The sequence below is a fragment of the Danio aesculapii genome, chromosome 10, assembly GCF_903798145.1.
Source record: "Danio aesculapii chromosome 10, fDanAes4.1, whole genome shotgun sequence".
NCBI lineage: Eukaryota > Metazoa > Chordata > Actinopteri > Cypriniformes > Danionidae > Danio > Danio aesculapii.
In genome coordinates this window covers 35912854-35936187 of record NC_079444.1, presented here as the reverse complement: position 1 = coordinate 35936187, position 23334 = coordinate 35912854, and the positions used below count along the sequence as shown (strand labels likewise).

At 41.7% G+C, this 23334-nt stretch overlaps 2 protein-coding genes and 1 pseudogene across 2 annotated transcripts; all 3 read right to left on the bottom strand.

Moving 5' to 3' along the window:
* Positions 1 to 2978: 2978 nt before the first annotated feature.
* LOC130236710 (olfactory receptor 10G4-like) lies at positions 2979 to 3917 on the bottom strand. The gene has a single exon (XM_056467466.1). The coding sequence runs from the start codon at positions 3915 to 3917 to the stop codon at positions 2979 to 2981; it is 939 nt and encodes a 312-aa protein (XP_056323441.1).
* A 2253-nt stretch (positions 3918 to 6170) lies between these two features.
* LOC130235930 (olfactory receptor 11H6-like) lies at positions 6171 to 7093 on the bottom strand (annotated as a pseudogene).
* An 8174-nt stretch (positions 7094 to 15267) lies between these two features.
* LOC130236705 (olfactory receptor 10G4-like) lies at positions 15268 to 16206 on the bottom strand. Its single transcript, XM_056467464.1, has one exon. The coding sequence runs from the start codon at positions 16204 to 16206 to the stop codon at positions 15268 to 15270; it is 939 nt and encodes a 312-aa protein (XP_056323439.1).
* Between the last annotated feature and the right edge of the window lie 7128 nt (positions 16207 to 23334).

Sequence of the window (23334 nt, the reverse complement as noted above, 5' to 3'; positions counted from 1 at the left end):
GTTTCATAGCAACCACAATAAAACATGTAACACGTATTTTTAATTAGTTAGTCTTTATATTTACATGTCTGCGAGGACTTAACCTGCCAATCTGTCATGGTGATCTAATTAGTGGTACATACAGTAAGAAAGGTGTGAATGTTTTATTTACATAAAGTCCTATAGAAAAATACAAATACAATACAAATATACTCAACATTATGAAGGCCTCACAAATTGTTAGTGGGGTTTAAATTAAAATGTGAGAGTTAGTCAGCCCTGTACATGTAAGCCACAAAGTAAAGCCAATGTTTTATTTTAAGTGCATACAACAAACTTTGTAGATAGTGTTCTTTATGCAGTAATATCTAAATTAAACAGTTTCATGTAGTAGATGGTTTTATTCTAAAAATGCCGCACACACTAATGTACCTTGCATCATTTTGCTTACCCCATCGGCAGATTATTTGTGCCTTTCCCAGCTGCAATGTGAGAGGCTGTAGCTGTGTTTGGATGTGAGTAGCGGCAAAACTGCAAGGACATTTCTAGTTCTATATGAGGCTTACAGCTACGTACATGGTATGTGCCTTGGGGTAAATTGATTACTTGGCACAGAAGTATAAATCAGGCTTCACTGTCAAGACTCAAGTGTGGCATGGGTGTACAGAAGAGAGCTACATTTCAAAGAAAAGTCTGATTTACTTAAAGGTGCTGTATGTAAGTTTTTGACTCTTCTAAAGCATAAGAATACCCTAATATATCTGCAGATGTTTAGGAAACATGACAAGTGAACATTCTTGTTTATCTAAAAAAACATGCTGAAGTCAGATATTCTGCTATGAAAATTTAAGTTACATGCCAGAACGCTGGGTTCTTTTAACCCGCCCAATGCCACTTTAGCCAATTATATTTCAGCATGCCGGGTTGCCTTGTTGAAAGAGCACGCATTTCAGTCAATCATTCATTCAGAAAAGCTCTCAAAGCATGACCAAAATGCAACCTACGGTGGACAGTGGCTGACTCCGAAATAAGATGCAGATTCAGAGTTCCTCATGAGGTTATTAATTAGCAAATAATATAAATATTACAAGCGTAAACAGGTAAGGTGAGCAGGTTACATTGTAACCCTGTGTCCTAACAACACAGTGATCAGCAATTTGTTGCACCAGACAAAACACGACAGAAATTTAAATGCAGCCATTCAGAAGCACAGAATGTGCATTCACTCATGAAATGGTAAGGTTTATAATCGAATTAATAAATATAAAACATTATTACTGTGAACGTAGATGCTGAATCACTGGTATGTGTTGGTTTGCACCGAGTCATAGTTCTAAAGTTTAATTTTAAACAGTTTGTTTTTATTTTCAAAACCTGCCTTAAACAAATCAGAGTCTCATCTTCCATTCCCTTTAAGAGTCAGTTGCGTTGTACCATGGCGCATTTGCTATTTACATGGTGGACTTTGTGACCATCCGGTCTCTTTACTTTTACTCTTTACTCCTTTACTTTTGTGGAGTATGGAAAGACACCCATTACCCTACATATTTAATTTAGTTTGTTAAGCACAAAGATTTGTTTAAAAACTATTTCTAGATTCAATACTAATTTCCAGCAAACGAATAAATGAACAATAATAATGAAGTGTGCTCAAATACATATCCAAATACACGTCCTATGCTTATGCCCCATATGGTGATGCATACATCCCCAAAACCAGACAGATGGACAAATCTAAACTTGTTTTAATTAAAGCCAATATAAATATACATATAATAAATAATACTGCTAATAATAATAACAACATTATAATAAAAATGCAAATTGAACTGAAACTGAAAAAAGCCCCCAGGACATGAAGGCATGGAGGTAGTGTTTTTTATATCCATGTAGTAAATAATTTTGTAACATTTTAATCCTTTATTTTTTTCATATGTAAAAATATTTATGTATTTCGGTACATCCTGTGTGTATTAAGCGTTAAAACCTACATAGGTGCATAACTAACACAATCTGCGCTGGACTGTAAACCAGCTTTTACTTGGTTAGCGACGTGGTCTGTTTTAGTTTCTCAAAATTGCAACACACCAACAATGCGCCTTAACACACCTCCTTTATAGACCGGAACAGCCATGAGACCGCAAAGTGGCGCAAATGGATTTGCTATTTAAACAACGTGTTGCAAAACGTGAAAATTACTGTTGTGCTGGTCTCAAAATAGCAACAAATAACCCAAAACACGTCTTGCGCCGGGTGAATGATAGGGTCCAATTTCTCTACTGAATGAATCCAGCAAGTTTGGGCTGAGCAGTTAATTGAAATTTTTATTTTGGCCTCCAATGATGAAAAAACAAAAACAATAGTTGCGATAAAACAAATAACCTGTTGATTTTTCTGGGTAACTTGTCCCTCATATGCTTCCATAGTGATTGATTAGGTATAATCAAGTATTCCAGATAACCACGTAACAGCAATACATGTGTATTTATTTAAGCCTATACAGTTTATACCATCCAAGTAGCAAGCTACTTTTTCCAGGCATGCATGTTTGTAGAGTAGATTGTAGCTTAAATATCTACATTTAACCACAATGTTATTTATGTTTTTATGCCATTTAATAGTTTAAATCCCTGTGCACAAATTACTAGAAACAGTAACTGATATTACAGTTGGGACTGAGAAACAAGACTCATGTTTATTATAATGATTCATGTTTTGAGTACAAATAGGGAATATACTGCATCTAAAAATTATATGTAACAAGGGTTTTGTCAATGCGGAGAATATTCTTCTGTTCAACGTTTACACTTCAGTCAATACTGTCTTTACAAAACATTCCACCTTTCCCCCATTAAACAAATAAATCAACATTAGCATTAGTATCTATTGGCTTACAGTCTCTAACATGAGCAAAAGCTTCACAAAAACATTACCAAAACAAAAACGATTAACATCCCCACAATCACAGATGAGATTAAAATGTTTGAAATTGATTTAAATTATTTGGTATTTTGTGTGTGCAAGAATATATCTGTTATTCTTTTTCTGATTCCTTTAGTCCTGATGCAATAAACAGTGGGGTTTATTAAAAGAGAAACAAAGCAGGATACAATCAAAATGGCATTTCGCTCTGTTAAAGTCAACACAAGTCCTATTCTAGTTAGTAAAATATAGACCATCTTTGGTACATAATAACTGAGTAGGACAATTATATGACTCAAGCAAGTGTTGATCATTTGCTTACTGCTCGAGTTGGACAGTTTAGTCACACTATATGCCAGAACAGCATACGTGCACAGAATAAAAGGGAAAAGTCCACACAATGTCACCATACTATATATTGTAGAAATGGCAAAATAGGGTTCAGGATCAACACAGGCAGCTCTGACCAAAGAAGAATAACTACAGAATACATATTTGATGACAGGCTGACAGTATGTGAGACTGTCTGCCACATATGCCAAAAAACCTATTACAGCAAAACTGAAGATCCAGGTGAGAAAAATAAGCCATAATATTCGTGAGTTTGTTACAATGCTGTTATACCTTAAAGGAAGAATAATGGCGATAAGTCTGTCTAATGCCATTAATGTCAGAGCCATGCATTCTGTTAAATCTCCAAGATTAAAGAAGTATGTCCTGGAGATACAAGAGTAGTATGAAACCGTTTTAATCTCAGCCAGCAGCACTGAGATCATGGTTGTGCTGCAGGTCGAGGAGTACATTATGTCAACAACAGCTAGATTACAGATTAATATGTACATTGGTTTGTGTAAATGTCTGTCAGTCGAAATGACACACAGATTCATGCCATTCCCAAACAATATGAACATGTAAGATATCAAGATGAGAGATCCAAGGAGCTTTTGATTCTGCAGGTGATCAAATCCAGTGATTATAAAGCTGTCAACATTTTTCACAAAAGTTTCATTTGCCATTTTCAATTACCAAATTTTTCACACACAGTTAGTATAGTAGAAAGCTCGCAATAACATCCTCAATGTACTCATATATGCACAGAAAAAAAGCACCTGTAAAAGAAAAAGGCAGAAAGATGCAGGCAGTCTCTGTAAGGTACAGGTAATGAAAAGTGTAAAGATTAAAGTACAGTTTTAACAAAAGTACAAAAAGAGTTTCATTCATTCTGAAAAATAAAGAAAGTATTTTAAAAACAATTCCCCCTTGTTATGACTTTTTAAATAAAGCAACATAAATGAGAATTTAGTATGATACTCTCTCTGACTGTCCTAGAATCCAGGTCAAGTGAAGTGTGTGTGAGCTTTTCTGCATTTTATACGTTTATTCTAAGACAGGCATGTCATGGTTTCATAGCAACCACAACAAAACATAGAAATGTATCTTTCCTATTAGTATGTATTTTTAATTAACATGTCTGTGAGGACCTGTCAATCTGCCAGGACAATGTGTGCAAGCTACAAGCAAGCAACTTTTAACATGTTATAAAGCATATTGTAGCTGAACTGTGACAATGATTTTACTCTACACAAGGGTCCACTTACTAATTCATTATTAGCTCAGTGGTTTAGATCCCAGTACACAAATGTGTTAATAGAATCGGTATTACTCTTGGGACTGAAAGACAACAGATTTAGTTTTGTGTTTATCATTATCATTCATTTTAATTATGTATCTTCACATACACAATCTACAAACAGTTTTGATTAACAGGTATTTGGTATAAAGATGTTTTCCCTATTTAATTGAGACTGCAGCTCTGCACAAGACGTTTGGCCAGCGGAGAAATTAAAATGATTGTGCCCAACTGAGCCTGGTTTCTCTCAAGGTTTTTTTCTTCACTTTCGCCATTTAGTGAAGTTTTTTTCCCTCTCCGCTGTCGCCACTGGCTTGCATGGTTCGGGATCTATAGAGCTGCGCATCATTGGATTTGCTCTTCAATATTTGGACTCTCAGTAGTGATTATTAAACCACACTGAACTGAGATAAACTGAACTGAACTTAAACACTACAAACTGAACTACACTGTTCCAATTTACTATGACCTTTTATGTGAAGCTGCTTTGACACAATCTACATTGTATAAGCGCTATACAAATAAAGGTGAATTGAATTGAATTAATATCAAATCATAAAATTTTTGCCAGTAATTTTAAAGTAAATATCCTTATTATTTATTTACTTTATTTGAAAACAAATAGGCAGTTCATTCCGCTGTGGTGATCCCTGATTAATAAAGAGACTATGCCAATAAAACAAATTAATAAATGAATGAATGAAAACAAATAAACATTGACAATGCTGCATCCCAATTCACCTCTTTATACTACACGTCCTAAAAGTATCAACTTATTTATGTGAGGAAAGAGTCCATACTTTTGACTGTAACAGAAGAGTATGAAAGCTGTGGGACATACTACTACTTTATTAACCAAGCATTGTGTTGCTTAGTTGCGAGCCCCGTCAATCTCCTCAAATAATCTACATTTCTTTTAAATTAATTTCCTAAGATATTGGACATGAAGCAGCAGGTTAATCTACAATCTGCGAGTCTTTCATGCAGAGAAATCTCTTCAGGTTTTCAGAGGTTAATATCCAAACACATCTTTATAAAAGTTCATTTTGTAGTTGCAGCTGAAATACAAATGTAACAAAACATGATTTAGATATTTTCCCCTAGGTTAATATTTAAGAGTCATTCATACATCTTTACAAATGCCTCTCTACTTGACGGCTGTCAAGTATACACCCTCCCAATTTGTTATTCATCCTGACAAATCTGCGTAATTATCCCCAGTCATCAATTTTGGTACGGTCTCTCTCTCAAATGTTGGCAGGTATGTCTACACTTTGAATTTTGAAACAGTAGACCATCCAGGAAACTTTACACCGTAAAAAAATGCTGGGTTCCATGCAATCGATTTGTGTTCAGACAACATGAAGGAATTAAGATAACTTGTTAGTTTATTACAAATTTAGGTGAATTGAACATAAAACAATTAAGTATGGCTGGGTATCGAGTTCGATACTTTTTAAGCTCTAAAAAGCACTACTACTATCGAGTATCAAAAAAATCTTTTTCGTTCTGTACCAAATTTTGATACCCAAGGGTATAATCTTGTCAACGTCAGTGAGCACCACTTGCAGAAAACCTGCATCCTTAACGTGCCCACATCAAATGCTGGGGATTGGCTGCGGCGAGGCTGTCTTGAAAATCAATAGTTTACGGTGGTTACGCCCACTCGCCTAGAGCTTGTCAAATTGTCAAACAGACATACAAAATCAGTTAACTTTAAAACTTGGGACGATGTGGTGCTTCTCCGTGGTTTAATGGTGTAGAAGGAAGAGCGTGTGTGGAGATTCCTACGCAATAAACAACAACTGAGGAAACATGGAGGAAAGTGGTCATGCTTATGACTCAAGCAAGTGTTGATCATTTGTTTTCTGCTTGAGTGGGACAGTTTAGTCACACTATATGCCAGAAAAGCATACGTGCACAGAATAAAGGCAAACTGTCCGCAAAATGGCCCGATGCTAAACACTGTAGAAATGGCAAAATAAGGTTCAGGATCAACACAGGCAGCTCTGACCAGAGAGGAATAACTACAGAACACGTATTTGATGACAGGCTGACAGTATGGTATACGGTCTATCACTGATATCAAATAACCTACAGCAGCAAAACTGAAGACCCAGGTGAGAAAAATAAGCCATATTATTCGTGAGTTTGTTACAATGCTGTAATACCTTAAAGGAAGCCTAATGGCAATAAGTCTGTCTAATGCCATTAAAGTCAGAGCCATGGACTCGGTTAAATCTCCAAGGTTAAAGAAGTATGTTCTGGAGATACAAGAGTAGTATGAAACCGTTTTAATCTCAGCCAGCAGCACTGAGATCATGGTTGTGCTGCAGGTCGAGGAGTACATTACATCAACAACAGCTAGATTACCGATTAATATGTACATTGGTTTGTGTAAATGTCTGTCAGTCGAGATGATACACAGATTAATGCTGTTCCCAAGCAATAAAAGCATGTAGGATATCAAGATGAGAGATCCAAGGAGCTTTTGGTTCTGCAGGTGATCAAATCCAGTGATTATAAAGCCGTCAACATTTTTATAAAAGTTTCATTTGCCATTTTCAATGATCACACTTCTTACAGTTAAGTACCCAGTTAGTATAGTTGAAAAACTCTCAAACAAATCCTCAATGTACTCATAAATGCACAGAAAAAAAAGCTCCTGTAAAAGAAAAAGGCAGAAAGATGCAGAGAGTCTCTGTAAGGTACAGGTGATGAAAACTGTAAAGATTAAAGTACAGTTTTAAGAAAAGTACAAAAAAAGTTTCATTCATTCTGAAGAATAAAGAAGCTATACAAATTAGGTTTTTGAAATCCCCTTGTTAAGACTTTTTAAACATAGTAAAATAAATTAGAATTTAGTATGATAATCCCTCTGATGCTCCTCCTGTATCCAGCTCAAGTGAAGTGTGCGAGATTTCCCTGCCTTTTATATGTTTATCCTGAGACAGGCATGTCACAGTTTCATAGCAACCACAATAAAACATGTAACACGTATTTTTAATTAGTTAGTCTTTATATTTACATGTCTGTGAGGACTTAACCTGCCAATCTGTCATGTTAATCTAATTTGTGGTACACACAGTAAGAAAGGTGTGAATGTTTTATTTACATGAAGTCCTATAGAATAATACAAATACAATACAAATATACTCAACATTATGAAGGCCTCACAAATTGTTAGTGGGGTTTAAATTAAAATGTGAGAGTTAGTCAGCCATGTACATGTAAGCCACAAAGTAAAGCCAATGTTTTATTTTAAGTGCATCCAACAAACTTTGTAGATAGTGTTCTTTATGCAGTAATATCTCAATTAAACAGTTCCCCTTCGGATGGGGAACGGAAATGCTATGTGGAAACTTCCACTATGGGGATTTCGTCAGAATCCAATCATCTGAAAGAGTATAAAAACGGGCCAATGAAATGCCAATGAGTTGGCAGCGTCAGCGTGCACAGCTGGCGTCAATGACAATCAGTCATGCTATAAAGACGCAGCCAGTGCCATGCTCGACATCCTTTCGCTTTCAGAGCCTTTCACGAAGCTTCTGAGAGAGTCTTTGAGGGTATCTCCAACCTGTGTCTACAGAGAGAGATCGAGAAGCAGCTTCTCCCGGTCCAGAGCGCGTATACGCAGTGGCAGATGGTCGAGCTGGGTATTTCTCCCTTGCCTGGCGTCCTTTGGGTCCGGTCCTCCAAGAGCGGTTTGTATATAGGAAAAAAGCTTTCCTAAAAGAGCAACACGGTCGTGCAGCGCGTCTTTTTCAAGACGTCACTCCGACCGTGCGTTTCTGGATGCGGTGGTTTCCTATCCCCGGATGATGGGCACGAGCACAGCGTTTCATGTCTGGGGGTCCAGCATGTTAATGCGGTGCTCGCGGGCAGTGCATGCCATCACTGATGTCATGTCTGTTGCGCAGTTAAGATCGTGGCTCGCTCTTGCAAGAGAGCCACCCACCCCAGTTGTCCCCCGCACTGCGGTTGGCACTCGGGCAGATCTGAGGGTTTCAGTGGGAGTAAATCCTCCGCCCCCGGGCCGCGGACCTCTCGCTCCTCCACGCGCTCCATCCAAGCTTCAGGTGAAGAGAAGCGCTCCGTCCTTGGATGGTCGCTCTCTCACCTGATGACACCGGGGGTCAGATGTCCATCGCTGCATCGGAGGATGGGCTGTCATTGTCTGATGAGGATGCGAGCCCGCTCGCTCCCTCCCTCCCTCCGGGGTGGAGAGTGCGGCGTTAGCATCTAAAAAGCAGACGTGATGGCCGTGCTTTCTCGGGCTGCTTCGGCCGTGGGTCTGGTGATGGTTTATCCCCCAGCCCCGCGGCCGGACCGACTAGATGGGTGTGATGTGGAGGATATAAGGAGGCAAGACCTTCAAAGCCTCCCGTCCCCTTCTTCCAGGAAGTGCACAGTAAACTCACGCAGTCCTGAGGGCACTTTTTTCTGCCCGATCTGCGTGCGCTTCCATCCTCACCATCCTTGAAGGTTGGGCTGTCAAGGTCTGACGAGGATTCGAACCCGCTCGCTCCCTCCGGGACTTTGAGCGCGGCGTCGAATCCAGAAGCAGACTTTGCGGCCGTGCTTCCCCAGGCTGCTTCGGCCGTGGCTCTGGAGATGGTTTATCCCCCAGCCCCGCGGCCGGACCGATTAGAGGGGTGTGATATGGAGGATGAAGGCGAGACCTTCTAAGCCTCCCCATCCCCTTCTTCCTGGATGGGCACAGTAGGCTCACGCAGTGTGCTGCGTACGCCTTCCCCCTCACCATGCACGCTATGGCCACCTACCAGCGCTACCAAGCGCGGGCGCTGGCCCGGCTGCGCGAGGATGGTTCTGACCCAGGACTGAGCATGCGCTCCGCACCGCAAACGACTATGCTCTTCCAAAAAAAAAAAAAAAAAAAAAAAAAAACGTTGACGTGACGTTGACAAAGTTCGCTTTCTTAACTCACCCATATCCCAGGCTGGCCTGTTCGGCGACACTGGCGGTGAATTCGCCCAGGAATTCATGCCGGTGATAGAGCAGTCGGAGGCGATGGGCGAGGTCTCTATCGGCGGGATTGTATGACCGCTCCCCCCCCGCCGAGCCATCCACATCCACTGCTTTTTCGCCGAGGACGCCCGCCCGCAGCTTTGCTTCGCCGCCCCCGCCTGCGCCTCCGGCTGCGCCGAGCATCGCACAGGCAACCAGCGTCCCCCGCCCAGGGTGCCGCTAAGTTCGGTAAAACGGACCGCGAAGCGTCCCTGAGGCGGGCCATCTGGGGAGGAGGGAATTTGCTCCTTCCCCGCTGGAGGGCGGGGCACGTTATTTAAAGGCGTAAAAAAAAAAAAAAAAAAAAACGCCAACAAATCCTCAGTGAAAGAGCACTTTTCCCCTCCTCCGGATGTGACAGCCCGAACACTGCCAGTCTGGGACGCTATGCCTTCCAGCTCGCAGGATCGGTGCATTTCGCCAATGGCTCACGGAGCGCGAGAGAACGGTCTTCTTTCTCTCCACTCCCAGCCCCTCTCCTGGAGTTTGAGTGCGAGACAAGAACATCTCCTCTCCTGCTCTCCTGTGGGACCCCAGCGCTCCCCGGATGAGCCCACTCACTCCACGCTGCCCCGCCGCTGGCACGTCAGCGATCGTGTGGGTGGGACCATTTGAGGGGGCTCTGCCTGCCTGGTTAGCGCGGGCCAGCCCATCGCAATGGCTCATCCATACGACCAGACTCGGCTATGCGAAACGGCCTTCCAGGTTCACGGGCGACCATGGTCAGTCCTGCGTCCACCCCTGTCTTGCGAGAGGAGATTGCTGTCCTCCTGGCGAAGGATGCAATCGAGCCGGCCCTCCAGCCGAGATGGAGCGCGGGTTTTATAGCCCGCACTTCATCGTGCCCAAAAAAAGAGCGGTGGGCTATGGCCAATCCTATATCTGCACATTTTGAACCGCTGCCTTCACAGGCTGCGTTTCGGAATGCTTACGCAGATGCGCATCACGCGATGTGTTCGTCCTCAGGACTGGTTTGCAGCAATAGATCTGAAGGACTCGTATTTTCATATCTCCACACTTCCACGCCACCGGCAGTTTCTGCGGTTAGCGTTTGAAGGTCGAGCGTGGCAATACAAGGTCCTCCCCTTCGGGCTCTCTCTGTCTCCGCGAGTTTTCACCAAGCTTGCGGAGGGTGCCCTCACGCCCCTTTGGCTCGCCGGCATCCGCAAGCTCAATTATTTCGATGACTGGCTGATTTTTAGCCCACACTCGGGAGCAATTGATTATGCACAGAGACGCGCATGGCACGCGGGCACACACCGAGTGACTGTCACTGCGCTGTGTCACCGCACCCTCAACCCCTGGAAAGGACCCCTCCTTCCTACGGGCCAGTGTGCCCCTAGGTCAGGCGTCCAGGCAGGCTGCCGTTTCGGCAGATGCCTCCAGTATGGGGTGGGGGGGCCGTGTGTAGCGGGCATGCTGCTGCGGACCTGTGGAGGGGAACCCAGCTGCATTGGCATATCAACTGCCTAGAGCTATTGGCAGTGTTTCTCACTCTGCGCCGCTTTTTACCGGTGCTGAGGGGGCAACACGTGCTGGTCAGGACGGACAGCACGGCCGCGGTAGCGTATTCCATCCGGATGGGGGGTATACGCTCCCGCTGCATGTCTCAGCTCGCTCGCCGTCTGCTCCTCTGGAGTCATACGCGGCTGAAGTCGCTGCTTGCTATTCACACCCCGGATGGGCTCAACCGTGCGGCCAACAGATTTTCACGGCAGCTCCTTCCCCGGGAGAATGGCGACTCCACCCCGAGTCATGCGTAAGTATGCACTCCCCCCAGTGAGCCTACTCGCGCAGTTTCTGTGCAAGGTCAGGGAGGACGAGGGGCAGGTCTTGCTAGTTGCGCCCCTGGCCCAACCGGACCTGGATATCAGAACTCTCCCTCCTCGCGACGCCCCCCCCCCCTGGCGAGTCCCTTTGAGAGAGGACCTACTCTCTCAGGGACAGGGCACCATCTGGCACCCTCGCTTAGTTCTGTGGAACCTCCACGTGGGGTCCATAAGACGCGACGAGGAAGACTTAGGTAACCTACCGGTGGCGGTGGATAATACCATCACTCAGGCTAGTGCACCCTCTACGAGGCATGCCTACGCCCTGGAGTGGAGTCTATTCACTGAGTGGTGCACTTCTCGCCGAGAAGACCCCCGATCTTGCCAGATCAGTGTTGTGCTTTCTTTCCTTCAGGACAGGTGGAGCGAAGGCTGTCGCGCTCCACACTGAGGGTTTACGTGGCCACCATCTCCGCTCATCATGATGCGTGGATGGCGGCACCGTGGGGAGGCATAACCTCATCATCCAGTTCCTCAGAGGTGCGAGGCGGATGTTTCCACCCCGCCCCCCTCTCATACCCTCTTGAGATCTCACGGTAGTGCTACGAGCCTACGTGGGGATCCCTTCGAACCATTCGACTCAGTATCCTTGAGATTTCTATCCTTGAAGACAGCTCTGCTGGTCGTGTTGGCATCGGTTAAGAGGGTTAGGTACCTGGAGGCATTTTCGGTCATGCCTAGAATTTGGGCCGGCCTACTCTCACGTTGTCCTGAGACCCCGGCCCGGCTATGTGCCCAAGGTTCCTACCACGCCGTTTAAGGATCAGGTAGCTGCCCGCGGAGGAGGCAGACCCAGCCCTTTCATTGTTGTGTCCTGTTCGCGCTTTGCGAATATATGTGAACCACACTCAGAGCCTTAGATCCTCTGACCAGCTCTTTGTCCATTACAATGGTTGGCAGATGGGAAGTGCCGTATCTAAACGGAGGCTGGCCCACTGGATAGTGGATGCCATCTCCCTCGCCTTTGGGCCAGGGTGAGCCGTGTCCCCCGGGGGTGAGAGCGCACTCCACTATGAAGCATAGCATCCTCCTGGGCGTTAGCACGCGGTGCCTCTCTGACAGACATTTGTAGAGCTACGGGTTGGGTGACACCCAATACATTTGCAAGGTTACAATCTGCGAGTGGAGCCGGTTTCCTCAAGGGTATTAGGTAACCCTTGGTGATTGAGGAAACGTGTCGAAACACGCTTGCTGCGCCACTCTCCCTAACCCGGAGATACGTGTGCTTTTTCAGCTTTGTCAGTTTAGTTCCCCATTTCTTTGGCGAACCCTGCAGAGTTCCTCTGAGGCCCCCAGCACCTGACTTAGCGGAGGAGTCAGGTGTTGGCCCGTTACGTTGTCGGCATGCCTGCTGGTCAGCCTGCGTTCTGGGTATAGGTGCCTGCTATGCGTGATCCCCGCTGGCGATCCCATACGTTCACTCAGCCACGGTATAGTCCCCCCTTCTAGGGCAGGCTCGTGTCTTCCCTCCCCGCTAACCATCCTTATGCAAGGACTCCCCATCTCTGGGCTAGTCCATAGGTTGTCACCAGGTCTCCCCTCTGGGTAACAGGTGAGCTCCGCAGCGTCCTCCCTATCGGGACTGAACGCTTTCCCAACGTACTGTCGTATCAAAACCTATTTTACTGGGTTATTGCGACTCCCCTAAAAATATAACAGTTTCTGAACAGGTAAGTGAGGGCCAGGGGACACGCTGGAAGACTGTGTCTCGGGGCATTGTAGGTGCGCTCGCTCTACTGCGTGGCACACCCTTCGCCAGGGACGCAGTAAGGTTCTTTCGTTGTGGCGTTTTCCATAGATTTTCCCATAGTGGAAGTTTCCACATAGCATTGGAGTTCCCCATCCGAAGGGGAACGCTACGGTTACTAAAGTAACCCTTCGTTCCCGAGGGGGGGAACGGAAATGCTATGTTCCTTTGCCACTACGATTGTCCCTTAGCTGTTGAGCGTGAAAGTCTCTTCAGCTAGAAAAGGATGTCGAGCATGGCACTGGCTGCGTCTTTATAGCATGACTGATTGTCATTGACGCCAGCTGTGCACGCTGACGCTGCCAACTCATTGGCATTTCATTGGCCCGTTTTTATACTCTTTCAGATGATTGGATTCTGACGAAATCCCCATAGTGGAAGTTTCCACATAGCATTTCCGTTCCCCCCCTCGGGGAACGAAGGGTTACTTTAGTAACCGTAGCGTTTCATGTAGTAGATGGTTTTATTCTAAAAATGCCGCAGTAGTCTGCTATGAAAATATAAGTTACATGCCAGAACGCTGGGTTCTTTTGACCCGCCCAATGCCACTTTAGCCAATTATATTTCAGCATGCCGGGTTGCCTTGTTGAAAGAGCACGTATTTCATTCAATCATTTATTCAGAAAAGCTGGTTACATTGTAACCCTGTGTCCTAACAACACGGTGATCAGCAATTTGTTGCACCAGACAAAACACGACAGAAATTTAAATGCAGCCATTCAGAAGAACAGAATGTGCACTCACTCATGAAATGGTAAGGTTTATAATCGAATTAATAAATATAAAACATTATTACTGTGAATGTAGATGCTGAATCACTGGTATGTGTTGGTTTGCACCGAGTCACAGTTCTAAAGTTTAATTTTAACGAGTTTGTTTTTATTTTCAAAACCTGCATTAAACAAATCAGAGTCTCATCTTCCATTCCCTTTAAGAGTCAGTTGCGTTGCACCATGGCGCATTTGCTATTTACATGGTGGACTTTGTGACCATCCGGTCTCTTTACTTTTACTCTTTACTTCTTTACTTTTGTGGAGTATGGAAAGACACCCATTACCCTACATATTTATTTAGTTTGTTAAGCACAAAGATTTGTTTAAAAACTATGTCTATATTCAATACTAATTTCCAGCAAACGAATAAATGAACAATAATAATGAAGTGTGCTCAAATACATATCCAAATACACGTCCTATGCTTATGCCCCATATGGTGATGCATACATCCCCAAAACCAGACAGATGGACAAATCTAAACTTGTTTTAATTAAAGCCAATATAAATATACATATAATAAATAATACCGCTAATAATAATAACAACATTATTATAAAAATGCAAATTGAACTGAAACTGAAAAAAGCCCCCCGGACATGGAGGTAGTGTTTTTTTATATCCATGTAGTAAATAATTTTGTAACATTTTAATCCTTTATTTTTTTCATATGTAAAAATATTTATGTATTTCGGTACATCCTGTGTGTATTAAGCGTTAAAACCTACATAGTTGAGATAAAACAAATAACCTGTTGATTTTTCTGGGTAACTTGTCCCTCATATGCTTCCATAGTGATTGATTAGGTATAATCAAGTATTCCAGATAACCACGTAACAGCAATACATGTGTATTTATTTAAGCCCATATATACCATCCATATAGCTACTTTTTCCATGCATGCATGTTTGTAAAATAGATTGTAGCTTAAATATCTACATTAAATCACAATGTTATTTATGTTTTTATGCCATTTAATAGTTTAAATCCCTGTGCACAAATTATTAGAAACGGTAACTGACATTATAGTTGGGACTGAGAAACAAGACTCATGTTTATTATAATGATTCATGTTTTGAGTACAAATAGGGAATATACTGCATCTAAAAATTGTGTGTAACAAGGGTTTTGTCAATGCGGAGAATATTCTTCTGTTCAACGTTTACACTTCAGTCAATACTGTCTTTACAAAACATTCCCCCTTTCCCCCATTAAACAAATAAATCAACATTAGCATTAGTATCTATTGGCTTACAGTCTTTAACATGAGCAAAAGCTTTACAAAAAGATTACCAAAACAAAAATGATTAACATCCCCACAATCACAGATCAGATTAAAATTTTTGAAATTGATTTAAATTATTTGGTACTTTGTGTGTGCAAGAATATATCTGTTATTCTTTTTCTGATTCCTTTAGTCCTGATGCAATAAACAGTGGGGTTTATTAAAAGAGAAACAAAGCAGGATACAATCAAAATGGCATTTCGCTCTGTTAAAGTCAACACAAGTCCTATTCTAGTTAGTACAATATAGACCATCTTTGGTAAATAATAACTGAACAGGACAATTATATGACTCAAGCAAGTGTTGATCATTTGCTTACTGCTCGAGTTGGACAGTTTAGTCACACTATATGCCAGAACGGCATACGTGCACAGAATAAAGGGTAAAAGACCACATAATGTCACCATACTATATATTGTAGAAATGGCAAAATAAGGTTCAGGATCAACACAGGCAGCTCTGACCAAAGAAGAATAACTACAGAATACATATTTAATGACAGGCTGACAGTATGTGAGACTGTCTGCCACATATGCCAAAAAACCTACTGCAACAAAACAAATGAGCCAGGTGAGAAAAATAAGCCACAATATTCGTGAGTTTGTTACAATGCTGTTATACCTTAAAGGAAGAATAATGGCGATAAGTCTGTCTAATGCCATTAATGTCAGAGCCATGCATTCTGTTAAATCTCCAAGATTAAAGAAGTATGTCCTGGAGATACAAGAGTAGTATGAAACCGTTTTAATCTCAGCCAGCAGCACTGAGATCATGGTTGTGCTGCAGGTCGAGGAGTACATTACATCAACAACAGCTAGATTACAGATTAATATGTACATTGGTTTGTGTAAATGTCTGTCAGTCGAAATGACACACAGATTCATGCCATTCCCAAACAATATGAACATGTAAGATATCAAGATGAGAGATCCAAGGAGCTTTTGATTCTGCAGGTGATCAAATCCAGTGATTATAAAGCTGTCAACATTTTTCACAAAAGTTTCATTTGCCATTTTCAATTACCAAATTTTTCACACACAGTTAGTACACAGTTAGTATAGTTGAAAGCTCGCAATAACATCCTCAATGTACTCATATATGCACAGAAAAAAAGCTCCTGTAAAAGAAAAAGGCAGAAAGATGCAGGCAGTCTCTGTAAGGTACAGGTGATGAAAAGTGTAAAGATTAAAGTACAGTTTTAACAAAAGTACAAAAAGAGTTTCATTCATTCTGAAAAATAAAGAAAGTATTTTAAAAACAATTCCCCCTTGTTATGACTTTTTAAATAAAGCAACATAAATGAGAATTTAGTATGATACTCTCTCTGACTGTCCTAGAATCCAGGTCAAGTGAAGTGTGTGTGAGCTTTCCTGCATTTTATACGTTTATTCTAAGACAGGCATGTCATGGTTTCATAGCAACCACAACAAAACATAGAATGTATCTTTCCTATTAGTATATATTTTTAATTAACATGTCTGCGAGGACCTGTCAATCTGCCAGGACAATGTGTGCAAGCTACAAGCAAGCAACTTTTAACATGTTATAAAGCATATTGTAGCTGAACTGTGACAATGATTTTACTCTACACAAGGGTCCACTTACTAATTCATTATTAGCTCAGTGGTTTAGATCCCAGTACACAAATGTGTTAATAGAATCGGTATTACTCTTGGGACTGAAAGACAACAGATTTAGTTTTGTGTTTATCATTATCATTCATTTTAATTATGTATCTTCACATACACAATCTACAAACAGTTTTGATTAACAGGTATTTGGAATAAAGAGGTTTTTCCTATTTAATATCAAATCATAAAATTTTTGCCAGTAATTTTAAGATAAATATTCCTATTATTTATTTACTTTATTTGAAAACAAATAGGCAGTTCATTCCGCTGTGGCGATCACTGATTAATAAAGGAACTAAGCCGATAAAAAAAATGAATGAATGAAAACAAATAAAAATTGACAATGCTGCATCCTAATTCACCTCTTTATACTATACGTCCTAAAAGTATGAACTTATTTATGTGAGGAAAAAGTACATACCTTTGAGTATGAAAGCTGTGGGACATACTACTTCTTTATTAACCAAGCATTGTGTTGCTTAGTTGCGAGCCCCGTCAATCTCCTCAAATAATCTACATTTCTTTTAAATTAATTTCCTAAGATATTGGACATGAAGCAGCAGGTTAATCTACAATCTGCGAGTCTTTCATGCAGAGAAATCTCTTCAGGTTTTCAGAAGTTAATATCCAAACACATCTTTATAAAAGTTCATTTTGTAGTTGCAGCTGAAATACAATGTAACAAAACGTGATTTCGATATTTTCCCCTAGGTTAATATTTAAGAGTCATTCATACATCTTTACAAATGCCTCTCTACTTGACGGCTGTCAAGTATACACCCTCCCAATTTGTTATTCCTCCTGAAAAATCTGCGTAATTATCCCCCAGTCATCAATTTTGGTACGGTTTCTCGCTCAAATGTTGGCAGGTATGTCTACACTTTGAATTTTGAAACAGTAGACCATCCAGGAAACTTCACACCGTAAAAAAATGCTGGGTTCCACGCAATCAATTTGTGTTCAGACAACATGAAGGAATTAAGTTAACTTGTTAGATTAATACAAATTTAGGTGAATTGAACATAAAACATTTAAGTTCAGGAGAAGCACTTTAGCATCGAGAGCAACACCGTGTAAGTACATTTAGACCTGTTTTCAGTTGCTGTGTTTGGTTAGAGAACACTTAGACTTGTTTTCAGCTGGTTGTGTATGGTTGTAGGACATTTAAAATGGTTTTCAGCTATCTGTGGATAGTACTAGAAAGTTTACCCACTGTTTCCTTGGTTACTGTAAGAGCTTGTGTGTCGAGCCGGATGTTTTCGCGCCCCGCCGCTGCAGTTTCGGGTGTTTTTACTCTGGAGGCGTGTCCAGCTGAGCTTAATCAGCAAAGCGCTCAGGGGTGTATATAAGCAGCTAGTCTCACCGCGGCAGCGGTCGCGGCAGCCTCGTGTGAAGGCCGCCTCGTGTGAAAACCAACGAGAGTAAAGACCATCGACTCTACCTGCGCGACTCCACCGAGCAAAGACACCGACAAAGCACTAGAGTACTTTTTTTTTTTATGTACTTTATCTCTGCACTCATTATTGTTTTCCTTGCACTTTTATTATGTGTTTACTAATTCCTGTTGTTACTAACACTCGCAAAGCACGGGAGGTACGCTGCTGGCGCAATACTCACAACTTTCGATCAATTTTTTGTATCTTCTATTTCACAACTCTCTCTCTCTGTGGGCCTCTGGAATTGTCAATCTGCTGTTAACAAGGCAGATTTTATTACCTCCATAGGCACTCATTCTGACTATAATCTCATGGCTCTAACTGAGACCTGGTTGAGACCGGAGGACACTGCTACACATGCAGCTCTTTCTACTAATTTCTGTTTCCCACACTCCTCGTCAGACAGGGAGAGGGGGTGGGACTGGACTACTGATTTCCAAAGAATGGAAATTCACTCAGAGACCGTCCCAGCCAAAAATCAGCTCCTTTGAATTCCATGCAGTCACCATTATCCACCCCTTCTACATAAATGTGGTTGTCATCTACCGCCCACCGGGTACATTAGGTCACTTCTTAGATGAACTGGATGTTCTTCTCTCATCTTTTTCTGATTATGACACTCCCTTGTTGGTGCTAGGTGACATCAACATTCACATTGAAAGACCTCAAGCTGCTGACTTCCAGACTCTGCTTGCCTCTTTTGACCTCAAAAGAGCACCTTCTTCTGCTACTCACAAATCAGGTAATCAGCTAGACCTTATTTACACTTGACATTGCTTCGCTGATCAAACACTAGTAACTCCACTACAAACATCGGATCATTTCCTTCTGTCTCTCAACATCCACATTACTTCTGAGCCACCACACACTCCAACTCTAGTTGCCTTTCGCAGAAACCTACGCTCTCTCTCACTCAATAGACTATCCACCACTGTTTTTAGACTCTCTTCCTCCATCTTGCAAACTCTCTGCACTTGATACGAACAGTGCCACTGATACACTCTGCTCCACACTAGCATCATGTCTAGACAGACTATGTCCTCTTACATCCAGGCCAGCCCGTGCCAGTCCTCCTGCACCCTGGCTCTCTGATGTTCTCCGTGAGCATCGCTCAAAACTTCGGGCTGCTGAGAAAATTTGGCGAAAAACTAAAAATCCTGAACAGCTCGTAACAAACCAAACTTTTCTGTCTTCTTTCTCGGCTGAGGTTACTTCTGCAAAACAGACATACTTCCGTCAGAAAGTCAACAGTGCCACCAATCCTCGCTTACTTTTTAAAACATTTTCCTCCCTCCTCTATCCTCCTCCTCCACCCGCATCCTCCACACTCACTACTGATGACTTTGCTACATTCTTTTGCACCAAAACTGCAAAAATCAGTGCTCAATTTGCTGCACCTACAACAAACACGCCAGATACACCACCCACACCACACACACTCACCTCTTTTTCCCAGCTCTCTGAGTCTGAGGTATCCAATCTCGTGCTATCTAGCCATGCAACCACCTGTCCGCTTGATCCTATTCCCTCTCATCTCTTGTAAGCCATTTCTCCTGCAGTCATACCAACACTGACTCACATAATTAATACATCTCTTGACTCTGGTCTAGTCCTTACTTCATTTAAGCAGGCTAGGGTAACCCCACTGCTAAAGAAACCCAACCTGGATCAAACGCTACTTGAAAACTACCGACCGGTATCCCTGCTTCCATTCATGGCCAAGATTTTGGAGAAAGTAGTGTTCAATCAAGTCCTAGACTTTCTTACTCAAAACAACCTCATGGACAACAAGCAATCTGGCTTTAAGAAAGGCCACTCAACTGAGACTGTCCTGCTCTCGGTCGTGGAGGATCTCAGACTGGCTAAAGCAGACTCTAAATCATCTGTCCTCATCCTGCTGGATTTATCAGCTGCTTTTGACATTGTAAACCACCAGATCCTGCTATCTACGCTTGAGTTACTGGGCGTCGCAGGCACTGTTATTCAATGGCTCAGATCTTACCTCTCTGACAGGTCATTCAGGGTGTCTAGGAGGGGCCACTTCTCTTCTCCATCTACACAACATCTTTAGGAACAGTCATCCAGAAACATGGATTTTCCTACCACTGCTATGCTGATGATACCCAGCTATACCTCTCTTTTCACCCTGATGATCCCTCGGTTCCAGCTCGCATTTCAGCCTGCCTGTCAGACATTTCACACTGGATGAAAGATCATCATCTTCAGCTTAACCTCGCGAAAACGGAAATGCTTGAAGTTTCTGCCAACCCGGCTCTACACCATAACTTTTCAATCCAGATGGATGGGGCAACCGTTACTGCATCAAAAATGGTAAAAAGCCTCAGAGTAACGATTGATGACCAACTAAACTTCTCTGACTACATTTCTAGAACTGCTTGATCTTGCATATTCGCACTCTATAACATCAGAAAGGTCCGACCCTTCCTATCTGAACATACAGCTCAACTCATTTTTCAAGCTCTTGTTCTCTCCAAACTGGATTATTGCAACTCTCTGCTAGCCGGGCTTCCAGCTAATTCTATCAAACCTCTTCAGCTGCTTCAGAACGCAGCAGCACGAGTGGTCTTTGGTGAACCCAAAAGAGCACATGTCACTCCGCTACTCACCCGTTTGCACTGGCTGCCAGTTGCTGCTCGCATCAAATTCAAAGCTCTGATGTTTGCTTACAAAGCGACCTCTGGCTTTGCTCCTTCGTATCTGCTCTCACTTCTGCAGATTTATGTGCCCTCCAGAAACTTGCGTTCTGTGAATGAACGTCGCCTCGTGGTTCCATCCCTAAGAGGGAAGAAATCACTTTCCCAAACTCTCGCATTCAATCTGCCCAATTGGTGGAATGAACTCCCTAACTGCATCAGAACGGCAGAGTCACTTGCTGTCTTCAAGAAACGACTAAAAACTCAACTGTTTAGTCTCCACTTTTCTTTCTAATCTTAACTGCCTCTCTGGCTATACCACTAACTGTACTCTCTCTCAAAAAAAAATAATAAAATACTTTACTAATGCTCTGCTTCTTAGACTTTACACACCTGAAGCTTGTCTATAGCACTTACTGCTGCTCTTATAGATGTGTAAATTGCTTCCTTGTCCTCATTTGTAAGTCGCTTTGGATAAAAGCATCTGCTAAATGACTAAATGTAAATGTAAGTAGGGCTGGGCACCGACCGAATCATCTCGATACTATCGAGTATCGAAAAACTAATTTTCGTTCAGTACCAAATTTCGATACCCAAGGGTATAATCTTGTCAACGGACAAGGGAGAAAACCTGTCACAATGTGACTGTCATGTAAACAGGCAGATCGGATTTATTGAGGCGTTCTGTTCTGATCATCATTAAACTTGTGACAATGTGGTGCTTCTCCGCGGTTTAATGATGTAGAAGGCCATCTTAATCTGTTTTTAACCATTTTTATTATTTTTTTATTTATTTTTATTTTTAAAATTTTCTTATACTTGTTTTTTTTTTATTCTTGATTATGTAAAGCATTTTGAATTGCCACTGTGTATGAAATGTGCTATATAAATAAACTTGCCTTGCCTAAAGTAACAAAACTGAAAGATCCAAACCAGAAAAATCAAATCAATTAAAATATAGTTAATAAAAAATTAATTGAAATGATACACAAATGTAAAGAAAAGAAACAAAACTCCAGTTCTCTTTGTTTATATTCGAACACACCTCATGCAATACTCCGCACCTGGTCCAAACCCTCTAGAAAAACACCAGATCACAAAACTCCTCCATCTAGTGGATAATGGTTAACATTAGACAAGATCACTAGTGTAGTAACAGTGAGGGAGGGTTTGGGAGTCATTTTATATCATTGGCCCTACCCATGGATTATCCCATATTAGTTTGGTATTGTAACATGTAGACAAATATACATATAAAAGACACTCAACAAAATAATAATTAATGGAAGTAAATAAGTATGGATACAAAACTCAAAATACACAAACACAAACAAACAACCAATACGAATATAAACAACAGAACAATGGGTTTTTAATCACCGACCATAAGGTCATGACCCTGATGTCACCCCAAAATGGCCACTCTGAATGGATGGTGGAAAAATACTGTATAAATGTCCTAGGTTGCAATCTGAACTGTTTTGGTTCTGAGGAGTGGATACCGGTGAGTGTATGTAATCTTTGTATGGTTTGTTTTTTTTTTAATAAAAGGTGTTCAAAGGAACATGTGTCTGTGGTTATTTTAGTGTGTATGGAAAGATGATAAGGGATATTGTTTGAATTGGTTTTGTAGACAAAAAATAAAATAAAATAAAAATGTATTTGCATTAAACAAACACACACGCTTAATACACTGATAGCAATACACAGATCTATGTATACATATTTATTTGCCAGCAATCGGACCATGTTTGAAAGTGTATACATGTGTGTATGGGTGCAATATATGTATATAACTGTCACAGTGTACTTCTCAGTCCTGAGTGTTGTATTTTGCTGTAACAATTTTTTAAATCTGCACGCCAATCAATGCTTGCTCTACAGTCCAAAGACAAATCCCAAGACGATTTGCACAAAACACCCAACACAAATTGACAGACACATGCTGAGGTAACAAGATTACAGAAATCTCTTCATTAATATGACAAAATTTATCTCAAAGTAAATATTTTTTTGGTTTATAACACAAAAGCATTATGCATTATGCTTGTTTGGAGCTTGAGGTGGCTTGCATGATGTTTTGATAAGCATTATTTAATATTATGAAATAACGCTAAATATTCTGATTGAACAAGTAGAATCAAGTATTCCAGTAGGTCATGTATTATAAATATATCTGTGCATATTAATTTATAGACCTATATAGAGTATCCAAGTAGCGAGTAACTGTTTACATGTATATTGTATAGCAGGTTGTAGCTTAATGAAACTAATTAGCAATAATACTTGTACCTTAGACAAGGGTCTTTTAACTGATTCATTATCCTCCGGAGTGGTTTAGATCCCTGTGCACAGACGTTTTATTAAAAATAATAACTGATTTACACTCGGGACTGAGGGACAACAAACTATGTTTAGTT